This window comes from Nylanderia fulva, unplaced genomic scaffold (assembly GCF_048542155.1).
Source record: "Nylanderia fulva isolate GAGA-0341 unplaced genomic scaffold, ASM4854215v1 Scaffold37, whole genome shotgun sequence".
Classification (NCBI taxonomy): Eukaryota; Metazoa; Arthropoda; class Insecta; order Hymenoptera; family Formicidae; genus Nylanderia; species Nylanderia fulva.
The window spans coordinates 1,060,397-1,076,363 of NW_028190444.1; the positions used below are offsets into that span (position 1 = coordinate 1,060,397).

General features: G+C 41.6%; 2 protein-coding genes across 2 annotated transcripts; one reads left to right on the top strand and one right to left on the bottom strand.

Annotated features, from left to right (window-relative positions):
* Positions 1-17: 17 nt before the first annotated feature.
* Positions 18-15,939, bottom strand: LOC114943359 (protein qui-1). The gene is given in 18 exon segments (XM_029318939.2): positions 18-3,626; positions 3,738-3,989; positions 4,081-4,177; positions 4,179-4,514; positions 4,516-4,795; positions 4,909-5,134; positions 5,230-5,536; positions 5,646-6,304; positions 6,443-6,683; positions 6,768-7,307; positions 7,363-8,120; positions 8,581-8,985; positions 9,927-10,087; positions 10,176-10,318; positions 11,051-11,173; positions 11,267-11,346; positions 12,348-13,599; positions 15,847-15,939. Coding segments are annotated over 17 exon segments (4,731 nt in total). The 5' UTR covers positions 12,457-13,599; positions 15,847-15,939; the 3' UTR covers positions 18-3,612.
* On the top strand, positions 157-3,662 carry LOC146722099 (bifunctional 3'-phosphoadenosine 5'-phosphosulfate synthase-like). Its single transcript, XM_085485514.1, has 7 exons — positions 157-526; positions 816-992; positions 1,125-1,763; positions 1,856-2,290; positions 2,385-2,591; positions 2,716-2,998; positions 3,161-3,662. The coding sequence occupies exons 1-7, from the start codon at positions 476-478 to the stop codon at positions 3,271-3,273; spliced, it is 1,905 nt and encodes a 634-aa protein (XP_085341640.1). The 5' UTR covers positions 157-475; the 3' UTR covers positions 3,274-3,662.
* Positions 15,940-15,967: the final 28 nt, after the last annotated feature.

The following is a 15,967-nucleotide window of genomic DNA, read 5'->3' on the forward strand; positions in this document are numbered from 1 at the left end:
TGTGAAAAAACAGAGTATTTTCTTCTGATTAAAAATATAATGGATATTTATTAATTTTCTCATCTTGTAAATCGAGGACATATATTATAAAGTATTCTTGTCAAGGAATTGCAGTTAAAAAATATAGAAGTCTTTTAGAAACCAAGAAAAAAGGCGTATTTAATCGGGAGAGATTTTAAGTTTGTATTTGCACATTTTTATTTCGACGCACTCGCGCACTTTACATCATAACAAACTCGTATATGTATGTCTTAAGATTTCTGTCACTTGTATAATGAAAGTGACTTTCCTTACTTTCTCGCTTCTAGCAGCTTGTGTTTCGTACAAGAGATCAGTTTTCTACACTCCGTCGCACGTTTCGGAGTCCATCGTGTGTCTCTCGAACTAATTAATTGCCAGAAAGATAGTAATTACAATTTACTAATTGTTCAAAGAAAAGAAGAAATAAATAAAAAAATAAAACGTTTTAAAAAAAATGGGAATTTTTGCGCGGTCGATTCTGGAAATATCGGATTCCCCGAAAGAGGTGAGACTCAATAAAAAAGTAAAATTATTTTTTACATTTATTTATTAAAATTATTTTATTAAATTATTAAATTTTTTTATCATATAGAATTTAATTTATTATATTATATTATTATATATTATATAAAATTATATAATTATATAAAATAATAATATTGTATATAATAAACTTTATAATAAAATTAATAAATATTAATGAAAAAGAAAAGTATAAAATATGTCTCGACGATATATTAATCTTTGAGTAAAAGAAAAATAAAAATTAATACAAATAAAAAATATATTCGCAGGCGCAGGCAACAGCAACTAACGTATCATCACAGGTGCATCATGTGTCTAGAGCTAAACGAGGACAAGCAATCGGTTCTGTTCGAGGATTTCGTGGCTGTACTATTTGGATGACGGGTCTTTCCGGTGCCGGAAAGACTTCCGTTTCTTTCCAGCTTGAAGAATATCTCGTTTCTCAAGTACGTTATTTTACATATACGCTTTACCATAAAACAACTGATAAATTATTAAAAAATTCCAAAGTAGATTGATCCTAGATTCTATATCCCTTGCATATATTAAATTCAATAATTATTTCTCTGGAACCAAAGGGAATTCCCGCGTACAGCTTGGACGGGGACAACATGCGCACCGGTTTGAATCGTAATCTCAGCTTCAGCAAAGATGATCGCGAAGAGAACGTGCGTCGCGTAGCCGAGGTCGCGAGGCTCTTCGCGGACGCCGGTATCATCACCCTCTGCAGCTTCGTGTCACCGTTCGCGGCTGATCGGAAAATGGCACGAGAGATTCACAGGAACGCCGATCTGCCCTTCTTCGAGGTGTTCGTCCAGGCGTCCCTCCAAGTGTGCGAGTCCCGCGACGTCAAGGGACTTTACAAAAAGGCTCGCCAGGGCATCATCAAGGGTTTCACCGGTATCGATCAGAATTACGAGGTACCAGTCACGCCTGATCTCGTCGTCAACACGCAGAACGCCACCGTTCGACAGTCCACCGATCTCGTCATCGACTTCCTTCAGCGCAAACACATTGTACCAAAGTCGGGCGATCCCTTTAAACAACCTCCACGGGAACTGTTCGTGAAGGAGGATAGATTAGAAGACGTCCGGGAGGAGATGCGAGCTCTTCCAGCTTTGGAGATCCAAGAGATAGATGTGCAATGGGTGCAAGTTCTCGCCGAAGGATGGGCGGCACCTTTAAAAGGATTTATGAGGGAGAACGAGTACCTTCAAGTAGGTTTAAGCCTATTCTATTCGAAATAAATAGCTCTCTGTCTTTGAAAAAATTATAGCATTATGAAAAATGCATACCTTTTTCCTTCTAGACGCAGCATTTCAACTGCTTGTACGAAAACGGGGTTCAAATCAATCAGTCAATTCCTATTGTTCTTGCTGTAAGCACCGCCGACAAGGAACGCTACTTCGACGCGAGTGCGCTCGTTCTCAGATACCTAGGTAAGGATGTTGCGATCTTACGTAATCCGGAATTTTATCACCACCGCAAGGAGGAACGTTGCTGTCGGCAATTCGGCACAAATGATCCCAGGCATCCGTACGTCAGAATAATTCGAGAATCTGGCGACTGGTTGGTCGGCGGCGACTTGGAAGTGCTCGAGAGAATCCGGTGGAACGACGGTCTGGATCATTACAGATTAACGCCTAATGAGATCAGGATCAAATGCCAGGAGATTGGTGCCGACGCGGTTTTTGCCTTTCAACTGCGAAATCCGATACACAATGGACATGTGTTGCTGATGCAGGTTGGTTTGGTAGATGCAATGTGTCTTCTGTGCGAATGGAAATGTTCCTCTCTTGTCACTTTTGCATAGATATAATTTTGTCACATCTTATCAGGACACTAGAAGACATCTCGTCGAAGAACGAGGCTTCAAGAAACCAGTTCTTCTTCTGCATCCTTTAGGTGGGTGGACTAAGGACGACGATGTTCCTTTGCCGATCAGAATACAACAGCATCAGGCTGTTCTCGAGGAAGGTATCTTGCACAAGGACACTATTCTCGCTATTTTCCCGAGTCCTATGTGTTACGCCGGTCCTACAGAGGTCAGTATGTACTTCTTTGATTAAACAATACTCTGCCATGTCGAATACCCTTAAAATATACAAGATTTGTTAATATGCATTTAAAAAATGCTAAATTGTGTATGTCTATTTTGGATCTTTTCAGGTGCAATGGCATGCCAAAGCTCGCATGATCGCAGGAGCAAATTTCTACATCGTCGGCAGGGATCCTGCCGGCATTCCGCATCCTGATAAGTCCACCACCTTGGATGGCAATCTTTACGACGCAACTCATGGTGCGCGTGTCCTTTCAATGGCACCGGGCTTGCAGAATCTTGAAATTATCCCTTTCAGGGTAGCCGCTTACGACACCAAAATGAAGAAAATGTCTTTCTTCGACGCTGAACGGCAGGAAGACTTTACTTTTATTTCCGGCACCAAAATGCGCGGTATATAGATAATATATATATATATATATCTCTTTCTCTCGTTTAATTATCTGTAATAGGTCAAATAATATTTTTATATTATTTTCATTCGCATGTTCTTTTATATATATGAATTCCGCAAGGTTTTTACAAAAAATATTTATTGTTTCTTTTTTACGTTAGCTTTGGCCAAAAATGGTGAGGATCCTCCGGAAGGCTTCATGGCGCCGAAAGCATGGAAAATTGTCGCGAAATATTACCAAACTGCGTACACATGCAGGCGAGAATCGAATTAAAATGAATAATTGACATTTTTATATATATATGTACAAATAATACTTATAATATAACTGATACTTTTGAACATTGAAAATTTTATTATTTGAAGTAATAAAATATAATAGAACAAAATATTGATTAAGTATCAGGTATATTGATAAATTATATTATATACTGGAATTGCAAATTACGATAATATATATGAAACAAGTCTTGTATTTTTTTTGCTAGTCTATTATCTCTGGGGATATATTTATTTATTGCATCGAATGACACGGAAGGACATTTCTTTTGTAGCTTAAATATATTCGACAATCAATCGCGAAAGTTGTCGATAGAGAAAGTAGTTCTGCCATTTAATCGGATATATCTGCAACACAATATTTTATCATTCTTAACTTGATCTTTGTACATCTTCATATATAAAAACTAATAGTTTTTCGTTTAAGAGTAAATTGAAAAATGTTATATTCGTGCTCACCTTCCTCTTCGGAATCGGATATTCGGGTAGCCTGGAGCGAACTTTGCTTCGTTAATGTCCGAGCTAGGCCACGTGGTCTCGGCGGCGGCGATTGTTTGTTCCAAAGTGCTTCCAATTGATCAAAATGTTGAGATTGCGCTAAAGCGGCCTGTTCGGGACCTAGACCGGATTGGGAACCGGCTAAGCCTGCCTTGCTGATCTCTTCCATGGATGCGCTCACGCTAAAGCGACGTCTCTCAATGTTGACTATATCTAAAAAATCAATGCAAAAAGTGTGACAAACCAGAGTCGTACACGGCGTTTAAATATTTTATTAAAAAATTATATAAAAATGATTGATAACCTGACGTGAGATGGCCATATTTTCGTTGCCAGGTGTAAGTATCTAAGGACACCTCTTTCTTTAACAATCTCCTAGCAGGTCGCTTTGGTCCAGGGGGGTCTCAGATCTCGCGGCGCTACATATGGCGGCAGTTTGACATATTGTGCGGGAGTGTTGTGCAGACATAGAATAGGCATGCACTTGTGCTCCAATAAATGCACCGCCATCCTGGAACAATCGGTGGACATCTCGACCCCTAAGACCGGTACATGCAGCATGATGGAACTGAGCGGAGTGCCCTTCTTGGTATCCCAGACGAAGAGGCTCTTGTCTTCGCTGCCGGAAGCAGCTAGAGTGCCGTCGCCGGAGAGGCGTACGCAGATCACGTAACCCAGATGGCCCTTTAGAGTATGTAAGTCGGCTCCGGTATTGATGTCCCAGACGATCAGATTGGCAGTCTCTAGAACCGGACACCACTACGGACTTGTCGAGCACGGCGACTGCCACGCAGGTCACGTGGTCGGTATGGCCGACCAATACTTGAGAAAGTTTCCCGCCGCTCAATTGCCACACCTTTAGGCTCATGTCGCGGGAGCCGGTGATCAGGTACTGAGAATCAGGCGTTGCCACCAAACATGTGATATCTTGCGAATGCGTCACCTGATATTTCTCTTCAGGACCGGCACCCAGACTGATTATGCGCACCTGATTATCCCCGGATCCACACACCGCATATCTGAAGTAACGAATTAATTGAATTTAACAAATCTAGATAGAAAAGCAAAATAAATAATATATTTTAGTCTAGAGTGACTCATACGACTTTATATAAATCTGCGTTAGTCTTACCTCATATCAGACGCGACAGCAAAACATCGTCCAGGACCGCAAACAGATTGGATCAGTGTACCACTATCTGCAGCCCAGACCCTGATAGCGCCAGCTCGATCCGAACTGACCACTCTCCTTCCATCTAGCATAGCGGTAACAGCAGTCACGGGCGCCTGGTGCCTGAACGTAGCTACGACAAGCCCCAATGTCAAACCCCACACGCGCACTGTCTTGTCCTCGGATCCTGAAGAATGGCATATTTTATTTGATACAGTTATATACATTAACAGCAAAATTTTAGCCATAAAAGAGATATTATCGTTTTATAAAAATACATACCAGATGCAACAAAGAGTCCTGATGCGGAAAATGCGATGCAAGTGACGCTGGCAATATGCCCTTCCAGTGTGGACAACAATTCATGAGTGTTTAGCTGCCATAAATTAACCAGAGAATCGACACCGCCGGTCACCGCCATTGCGCCATCCCTGGAGATATCCAAGCAGGATATCGGCGCGGTATGAGGTTGTAGAGAATCTTGCTTTCCGGGTTTCTGCGGTTTCGGCGGTGGTTCTTCACCGCGGAAGCTCCAATAAGTTACGCGTCCTCCTCCGCCAGTTATCAGAAAATCATCCTTCTCAGTTACCTGTAAAAATAGAAGTGTTATAGAGGTTAAACAAAATAGAACATATATCAAAATTAGCATAAATAAAAAAAAAACGTAATGTATCGTGATATATTTCGCGTTTAATCACCTTAACCGAGGTAACGCTTGCTGATGGATTAGCAGGTAAGGTTCTGATCAACTTTCCACTATGCATGTCGAACACGGACACTCTGCCCTCGGTGCCGCCAGCGATAGCTCTTCTACAATCCTTCGCCAAGCAGAGACTTTTAACTGGTCCTTGATGTCCTCTGAGCGTATGAATCTCTGTGCCCGTTGCCAAAGATCTCAGATAGAGTTTCTGATCTTCGCAAGCGGCTAGAAGGAAAACTGAATCTGCGGATACGTCTAACATGGCCACCGGGGAAGGAAGAATAATGCTATTGAGAAGACTGAAGCTTTCCAAAGACCAAAGGCACACAGTTCCGTCGACTGATCCTGAGACCAAGACTTCCCCCGCCGAATCAACCCGAATAGTGGTGACAGGACCACGATGATGATCAACTTTCATTAGGACCTCGCCAGTGAGGAGACTGGTGGCGATAATTCTGGAATCTTCACCACCACTCACAATAACTGAGTTGTTGAGAGCTGTGGTTAAAGTGAGAACTGGCGCGATGTGCTCGCAAATTCGGCGTTTCATGATAAGATCCTTCATATCCCAGACGATAATGGAAGTGTCCTCGGAGCCAGTTAGCAGATATTGCGATTGATGGGTAACGGCTAAACATGAGATTGGGCTGGAATGTCCTGGAAAAAAAAGAGAATTATATTAATTAATATTCTTTTACGAAAGATTCTGATGGAGAGACATCCTTAAAACTCGCAAGAAAATAGAGAACAATATTGCAAATAATCCGTCCATTTATATATCAAACGTTTCTTTACCTTTGAATGTATGAACGAGTTGATTCGACATAACGTGCCATAATTGAGCATCTCCTTGCGGTGGCACAACGACGACGTGTTGGCCGGATGGTGCCGCTTCGATCAACTTGGCCCCTTGAGGACACGTAATCGCTCGAATCTGCAGTGGCAGAGGTGGTTGCAGCCATCCGTTCAAGGGCACGAGCAAGGGAGCGGTATAACCATCACACCAAGCCATGGCCGCCATAACCATTCTACTAACCTTGAGCGGTAGAATAAGTTCTTTCCCATTTTTTGAATTGAGCATTCTTTATTATTGAAAGATAGGCGATAAAAAAAGACTTACGAGATCACCGCCGTCTTCGGCGACCGGTCTCAACCAGCAGATGAGCTGAGCGGCCAGCTGAAGCGGATCCCTGGTAAGAATATCGCTGGACTTCCTTATGGCGTAATACACAAGTTCTAAATCACGTTCGAGGAGATACCGCCTGGCGTGTTCGAGGACGCATCGAAGATAGCTTACGGAAACCATTTGGACAGCCGCGAGAAGAAAATCGAACGCGCATACGGCGAGCTTCTTCAGCTTGTCGACATCGGAAGCGCGTAGAAGATGCAGCCACGCTTCTTCAACGTGTCGAAGCGTATACGTGACATCCTGGATTTGCGGTGCGCTTTGAAATGGGGTTTCCTTGGCGACCGGCGAGGAGACTGCTGGATTCTTCGGCGATTTATCGGAGTTATTTTCGGCTTCTTCGGAGAAGAAGAGACTGGCCAGCTCCGCGTGGTAACCGCGAGAGACATCTTGATTCGAAAGATATCTTCTGAGGGCGACTTCGCGAAATTGACCGCGCCAGGAGAACATCAATCGGCCGTTCATCACTCGTACCTAGAATAACAATATATGACAATGTACTCTACTCGTTGCAGACTCGATCGCTTACTTTGAGCCACGGAGCGAATGTTCTTCTGACCAGGCACCAAGTCGCAAAGTTGAATTGGCCCTCCTGCAGGAGCAAGGGTCCCTCTCCTCCAGTAGGCATGATCAATTCGAGTATCTCCGTCTCCGACAAACCGTACTCGGTGCAAGCGAGGATCGAGGCGATCCGATTAGCCGCGTCGAGTCCGACGAGCTCCTCCAGATGGTCCAGAGCCGCGTCGACGCGTGGCGTCGCGCATACGCGTCCAGATAGATCGACGAGAAGATCAGCGCTGCGTAGACGATCCTTCTGAAGCGGTGTGAGACGCATCCCCTCGGGCGGAAGGGCGGAAGTGGCGACGAAGTGGACGCCCGCGGGAAGAGCGAGTGGTAACCAGGACAGAGCGGCGACGATGTCGCACTCGAGCGGATGGAAGCGATGAAGGTCATCGAGGAGGATGATCAGTTGGTCCGGGAGCGGATGCTCCTCTATACGGCGCATGATGAGCCCGAACCAATTGTTGAGGTAGAGTGGATCGAAGGAGGCGTCACGCGGTAGATTACCATCGTTGTCGCCGGATAGAAAACCAACGTGTTGGCAAAGGATGCGGAGGAGTTCCAAGCTGTAGGCTGACCTGGGTGTTGCGGTGCACAGTCGGACGATGCGAAGCGTCGGTGCCGAGAGCCAGTTAGGCGAGTCCTGGTAGACACGCGCCAGAATCGAGGACTTGCCGGAAGATTTCGGTCCGTAGATCAGGATAGGCCCGTGCTTCTGCTCCTTGCCTAGAGGTAGAACGACAATAATTATTATGACATCATTTTGACGTCAAAATGACTACTTTGCTGTAAGATATAAATTTATACAGGCTGTCCGACATAAGGTGTCACACTGAAAATATACTTGTTATTTGGAAACAATTTTTCCTTTGCAAAAATATTGATCAATAATTTTTTCGAGTTATAAGCAATTGAAAATAAAGGGTTTTTTGCAAATTAAGCCTTGTGGAAATAAAACATTCTTCAATAAATTTCAAGTAGAGTTTACTTTAATAAAATTCTAATTTAAGGTTTAGTTATAAAGATACATAATGGCAAAAATTGGGAACGTGCAAAAAATGATGGCCTCCCTCGACATTATTTTTGCTGAGGAAAAATTGTCTTCAAATAACAAAATCTACTTGTATATTTTCGGTGTGACACCCTGTATACAATAATAATGTAATCTTGCAAAAGCACCCTGTACCTGCAAGGATAAGCTTCTTCACTCTCTCCACAGCTTCGTCGCTCTCGTCGGCCAAGGGTAACTCTCGAAGAAGAGCGAAATGAGCCATACTCTCGGCGTAGACCTCCTGGACCATCTTTTTGCGACTTTTGATTTCTGGATCAGCCTCGACGGACGCGTTCACCAACTGCTGCAGCCTGTCCAAGATCAGTTCCCGAAGCTTTCCAAGGTACTCGTCGTGGTTGTCGTAATCGGCATCGATACCGCCATTACGGTACTCTACGTGTAAATTCAGGACGTTGTCAGGAGGCAGGATGGTCTGAACGCGATCTTTGAGCTTCTCGGCAGCTGGCGAACATTTCGGTGCATCATTATCCGTCCATCCGCGAATGACAGCCATTATTCCCAGACCCTGCTGGTCCAGACCTGATAGAAATGTTCCAACAATTATACCATCGATGAATTATTAATATTCCTATATATGTATGCGTCTTTTGTGACGTACATATCTATAGCAATATGCGATCTTTGAAATTTTAACGATCGTATCGTATTCAGGTACACGTGAAACATTTTAAAATAAAAGATTTTCATACGGCCAATTTTTTTTAAATCGCTAACTATCAATTAATCGCAATACGAGATTGAAATATTCAGATAATAAATCTCCCTTTTAGCCAACGAAATGGCTAAAAATAGCTCGTTTCGAGCAGCAATTAAATTTCCTGACTGAAAAACGAATTAACGCGACGTTTAAACGAAGCACAAAGTGGCTCAATTTTCAGCTTTCGCGTATAAAAGCCTCTCTTGTTATTATGACGTACAATGCGGAATAGTCGCGCGCGTTTGACGAAGAGAAAGAGAGAGAGAGAGAGTAATTTAAGCGGCGGACTTTATGCTTGACCCAAAAGATCAACATCTCCTATTTTTAGAGAAGAAAGCCTCGAACGTACAGAATTCTAGGAGATCCATTATAGCAGATCGAAGCAATCCTGAAAATATGTCATGCCGTACACCGGTGTCGCGTGTCACGGTATGAAAGTCTATCAAATATTGACAGCGCTGCAGTGATGATATCCCGATTCGTGTGTGTTGCCGTTATTTATTTATCGATCTTGCCAGGATGTGACGTAAATGTGACACACATATCGGGACGTACCAATCGCTCTTATCGTGGATTCTCCGACGAGGGTGTCTATTCTTACATTTCCAAGATTGTTGATAGAATGAAACCGTCCCAAACCTGTCCTAACAGCACCCATATCCCGAAGACGTTCAGAGAATATCCTGAGGATGTTCGGATGTCCTCTGGATATCCTTTGAATGTCTTTCGGATATATTGTGCTACTAGGATGGAGTCTACTCACTTAGGCCATATTCCAGCTGCCGTTCCATCGTGCTCTTCAAGATGTACCTCAACTCTTGATTGTCCGGTTGTTCCAGGATCGCGGATTCCGCGGCGGTCCTTAGGGCTTGTCTTAAGCTCGGCTCTTGATCCTTTTGCCATTCTCGTTGTGCGGTTCGCACGCTGTTCACACGCAACTTGTAATGGCTGAAAAGCAGGTGGGAGGACAAAAGGGGGAGGACAGGACGACATCTAAAACATCAAGCTTTACCTATTAGCATTCAAAACATAAGAGTGCCCGTTCTGCTCGTAATGATCTTTTAGAAGGGCGGAGTGCGCGAGAAGCGTATGGAAGGTAGTCTCTTTCAATTCCGCCGGTGTCCAACCCGCGGTGTAATTTGTTCCCGTCAACAGCTGAAAGGATAACAAATGGACTTGGGTTACTCCTCTGCATGTCGAGCATGTATAACAGTATATGTAAGACGTGGATGTAAAAAAAGAAAAAATTGCAAGGAGAAAATAGGATGATGGAAGAAATGGAATTCCCAGATAGCACCATGTTCAAAATTGGTGCATAAGACATCTTTAAGATGTTTTTAAGATGTCTTTGGGATATTAAATCATAATATTTCTTAATGATGTCTTATGCATCAATTTTTGACATGGTGCTCTCTGGGTTGGGATAGAGTTAGGGGCTGATGTTGGAAACGGAAGGATCTGTGCGTACAATTTTTAATTCTAAGGATAACAAATGGACCTGAGTTACTTCTCTGCATGTCGAGCATGTATGTATATACCATATATGTAAGATGTAGGCGTAAAAAAGAAAAAATTGCAAAGAGAGCTAGAGTTCCCAGATAGAACCATGTTCAAAATAGGCGCATAAGACATCATTAAGAAATCTTTAAGCTATCTTTAAGAAATCTTATGATATGATACCCTAAAGACATCTTATAAAAACATCTTAAAGATGTCTTGTGCGCTAATTTCGGACATAGTACTGTTTGGGTTGGAACAGAGATAGAGGCTGATGCTGGAAATGGAAGGATCTGCGCATACAATTTCTAATTCTACGCGGTAATGAAAAATAAATGTGTCCGACCCGTGTCCCGGCGATCGATAACGACCTGGCCGAATGTCTCTCACCAGGAGGAAGCATCCCCGGGAATGTCGGTGGGACGCGTTTATCTCCTCCAGGAAGTATTCCGCCAGGTGAGGATCGGCATCCGGGTTGTCGTCGGTCCCGAATTGCATGTCCACCAGAAGCACCTGCGCAGATCAAAGGTACACACTTTCGAAATAAGACAGGCGGTCAACGGACACACACATGGATCGTTAAAATAAATGAATTCGCTTACTGACCTCGATACCCATATCATCGTAAATTGATTGCAGTTCCGGGCCGACCACCTCCAGCAACTGTTTGCGCTCTTCCGTAAAGTCTACAGTCACCGAACGAATTTAATTCCACGTTATTAGAGGGAGGCTCTTCTCTACCCGGGTACGTAACTTTTTTTGCGATTTCGTGTCGCGATTTTATGCGATGACATCCCAGGTAGCAGATTGACGTCATTAAACGTCAAAATGACGTCATTAAACGTCAAAATAACGTCATTAAACGTCAAAATGACGTCATTAAACGTCAAAATGACGTCAGTCTGCTACGTGGGATGTTGATTGCAATAAAAGATGAGACCCAAGTATTAAATTCGATATACAGTACTTAAAAATCCGAGTCTAAATAATATCAAGTTGCAGCTTCTGGATTCTAATAATAAACCTCTCAAGAAATATTATTTCATATATCATACACTTGCGAAGTGATCGAATCTAGAACGATTTTATAATCGAATTTTAGATTGAGTAGTTCGAAATAGTACTTGTAAGTAATAGTACTTCCTATCGTGAAGAAGTGAATCTTTTCAAGTAGTACTCAAACTTTTAAATAAAGAAATTTATGATATTTGTGTTATATCCATTTTCTCATAAAAGATCATAAAAAGTACTTTAAAGTATACTGATTTATACATACGTTCAAATCTTTTACAAGAATATAATAATAATATAATAAAAGAAAATTATAAAAGTACTGATTTTTTTCCGAAATAATCATAGAGTACATTTAAATCTAGGTCAAGTACGTTCAAATCTTTTATGAAAAATTTGTGAATATATAGCAAGTATTATATATTTTTTAATTTAAGTTCGAGTACTTTCAAGTACTAATTCCTTTCCAAATAATCATGGTTCGAAACCATGCAAACAAATTTGAAAAACCTACTTAATCCCATCGTTAATTACAATATTATCATATGCAAGCCACAGATAGAATCTTATTCAATATATGTTGAAGAATGCTAGTATTTATCTAATATTGAATTCGTGCTTTTTTTTTTAAATACGTCAGCGAAATTCCTTGAAATTGGGAAATTTTTGGACTCACCATCTCTTTCACTGGCGATGAATATCTTGACGAGTCTGGGTGCTGGAAGATGCGCAGGAGGAGATCCACCTTTGATGACCCCCGCGATCAACTCCACCTCGAGATTCATGATTTGTGTGTGAAAGTTTCGCGATTCGATATATATATATTATTTTAGACCATTTAGACCATTATTTATTCCATTTCCCGTAGAATTTGATATATATCCTTATATCTTCTTTATTCGTGCTACTAACTAACTTGTGTCGCTAAATCTCTGCCGATCGTTTTTTTATGATCTTTCGGGACTTTGATTTCTCTTAAAGATGTGTGTATTTTCTGTATGCATGTATTATGTGTGCTCTGTGTGTCTTTTCTTTTAAATATACTTTTATATTCTTAATATTCTTAAATATCCACATAAATTCGTATATCTCTTCGTACGGACGTTTGAATTTTAATTAAGCTTCTCCGATCCTTTTATCGTCTCGGACATTTGGACGTGGGGTGTTTTATAGCTCGAGAGAGTACTTAGATCTATGTACGTATTCTTGGAATTCTTATCACACAACGTTAGATTCTTAAATTCTTCACAACATTGAATCTTTCAGTGCGAAGAGAGAGCGTTTATATATAATATATCTCGAGCATAAATCTTTTAGATTTCTGCGTTATCTCTCTGATTTTTTCCCCTAACAGCTGATTAGTTACCGTATGTGTGCAAGGTACTCGTGTATATCGATATACTTGTGTGATCGATCCGGCGATCAAGAATTAAACAACATACAATAGTCGATGCTCAACAAATAATAGAGATTATGACTTTCCGGTCTATTATAGTTCGTTTATAATATATTTGTATGTTTTTTCTTTTACATATATATATATTTTATATATAATTTATATATTAATTCGGTAATTAGAGCTAATCAGCTACGATTGTCTTCGCTTGCGAATGCAATGAGTGTTACATTAATCCGTTAATTGTGTACGATTAGGCGACACCCTCGATTGCCCTCGCGATAACCATCATCCCATCGATCGATTGAGTAATAATATAAGATCGATGACTTGCGAAAGCGATCTGATCGCCTTCCGTAGTGTTAGTTTGTACTTATCCCAAGCGTGCTCATTGGTCATTGCCCAAAAGTTAGTAGTCGAACAGGGGCCAAAGATGTGTGACTGGGCTTTTATTAAGGAGGAATATCGAGGCCCTGTGACGGTCGCATCCTCTTTTCCCTTTTATGTTCCCATTTTCAGGGGTGAAGACCTTCTGCAACACGAAAGCAGGGTGAAAGAGAGAGAGAGAGAGAGAGTGTGTGTGTGACGTGAAAATTTCCCTTTGTACGAAGAGATGATGTTCCCTCTCGACCTCATCTCGCCTCATCCCCCCCTAAAAGTCGAATCGATCGAGCTTTCTTTCGACGAATTCGCGGACCTGCGTGTCGCACCTTCACGCACAAAGGATGCGAATGTATTTTAAGAGGGTGTTCGTGTATCGATCCTTTTCGACCGACAACAACGGCATGGCACGAAATACCCGGAACGGAAGAGAGAGAAAGCGATACAGAAACGTGACAGTATTCGACAGCGCACACATATATATATGCATATACACGTCAATAATTTGAAATTTACATTTTCGACATCACCTGTCAAATGCACGCGTTAAACGTATACATATATATATATATATATATAATAACTAATAATATATATATATATATATATATATATATATATATATATATATATATATAAAAGTGTGTGTGTGTTCGGAGTTCTGGGGGTGAACTTTTGACCCGCTCACATAGCACGTGGCTCAAACGTCATGACCTGTCAGATTGTGCCTCTCCGCGAGAAATGGAAATTTCAAGCTGGCGGCTTAATTTCTCATCGCGAATTAAAGAGTTCAGCTGCGACGTAATTTTTTGGGGTTGACGAAATTGGCAATAAGTTCCTTCGAAGATAATCATTTTGAAGTTGCGATCAAGAATTAAAAATAATTACCAATTAGTAATAATAATAATAATTAATTGGTGCACCATTATACTGATTACATCATTAGCGCGAAGTGCTAAAAACTGCACGTACGCAGACCTATATTTAATAGAGAAAAAATGTGCGCGTACATTTAGGGAGCAAACACACGATACGTGCAAATTTACATAAGAATTTCGGGTATTCGAGTGTTTTCTCCTTAAGTATGATTTCCTCAGGATACGTGTTGCATCGAGAAGACGAGGAACGCGCGCGACGTGTGCAAATATTTGCTATCCCGCGCACACACACATATATAATATATACCCACACAAACACCCTCGGTTATGGACGGACATGGCAAACAAAAAAAAAAAAATACACATTTTACATCGTACGTTTCACAATTATCGCGTCGTTAGATTAACGGTGCGAATCAGCGGCGAGAAATTCGCGTCGCGGATGCTGCGTCTTCTCGCCGGAGACGAGATGAGAAGCAGAGGAGCCGCGGAGGAATTTTGAAAAAGAATTCCAGGCTCTTAAAGTGGGAGTATATATATCGCATTCTAAAATAAACTCGGAGAAAGCCGCGCGTAAATTGACATCATTGTTTTACTAGAAAGAAAGAAAAAAAAATAAAAGATGAAATACACCCGCGAGCGACGACGATAAGATAAAAATAGAGGATTTATACACCCATCTCGGAAAGGATTGTTGCTAAACATAGGTTCCACCACCGGATCTGACTAATTAACCTTCCACCAACGTACAAACCCTCATCACGGATTTGTTTACAAAGTTTATATACCTATCTGATACTTGAACCGTGCTATAGAATTTTTTACTTTATTTTAATTTATCTTTTTTTAGCAAATGCCACCGAGTTTTATAATTAATTTTTTAAAAAGTTAATCGTCACACATTTCGCACTCGATAAATCGTATAATGCAAATATATATATATATGTATATAAAAAGAATTCAACCCTTTCGGTAAATTCGTCCTTTATTATTTTATCAGACAATTCACGCGCGCATATATATATATATATATATATATATCCAATAATTATATCGAATTAATTCGCATAATTTTGTCGCGAGATCATAAACGAAAAAGAGAGGAAAAGAGAAAATACTCCAAAGAAATTAAAAAAAAATTCGTCATCTCGCGAGATGATTATTAGCGAAACGTAAGTGAAATCGAGAGGAAGTTCGCATTCCCGAAATACAGATTTGTTAAACATAAGACGTCACACGTCTCTCCCTCACGAATCCATCCTCCTTCCCTCTCTCCCTCATCCCACCCTTATTCAATGGCGTTTCATTTGAATTTCGCCGAAATGTGCATTCTGCGTTTTATCGGAACCCTACGCAGGATCGTTCCTCGAACGTCGTCGCGAGGGAAGCTGTGCGGAGGAAAAAAGCGGACGCGGAAAAATCGCGGTCCTCGCGCGGTCGATGAGGGACTCGAAAAAAAAGGGGGTGGGCGAGGGGGAGGGAGAGGGTTGGGGTAGGGATCCAGTCAAAACAAGGCTTACCCAGGGGTCGTCGGGAGCGGCTGTCAGCGACGGAGGCCCTCACCTGCTCACGCGGACGACGGCGGACCACTACTGATAACGCAGTCAAACGGCCGACGCCTCGCGGAGCGCTGAACGCCAG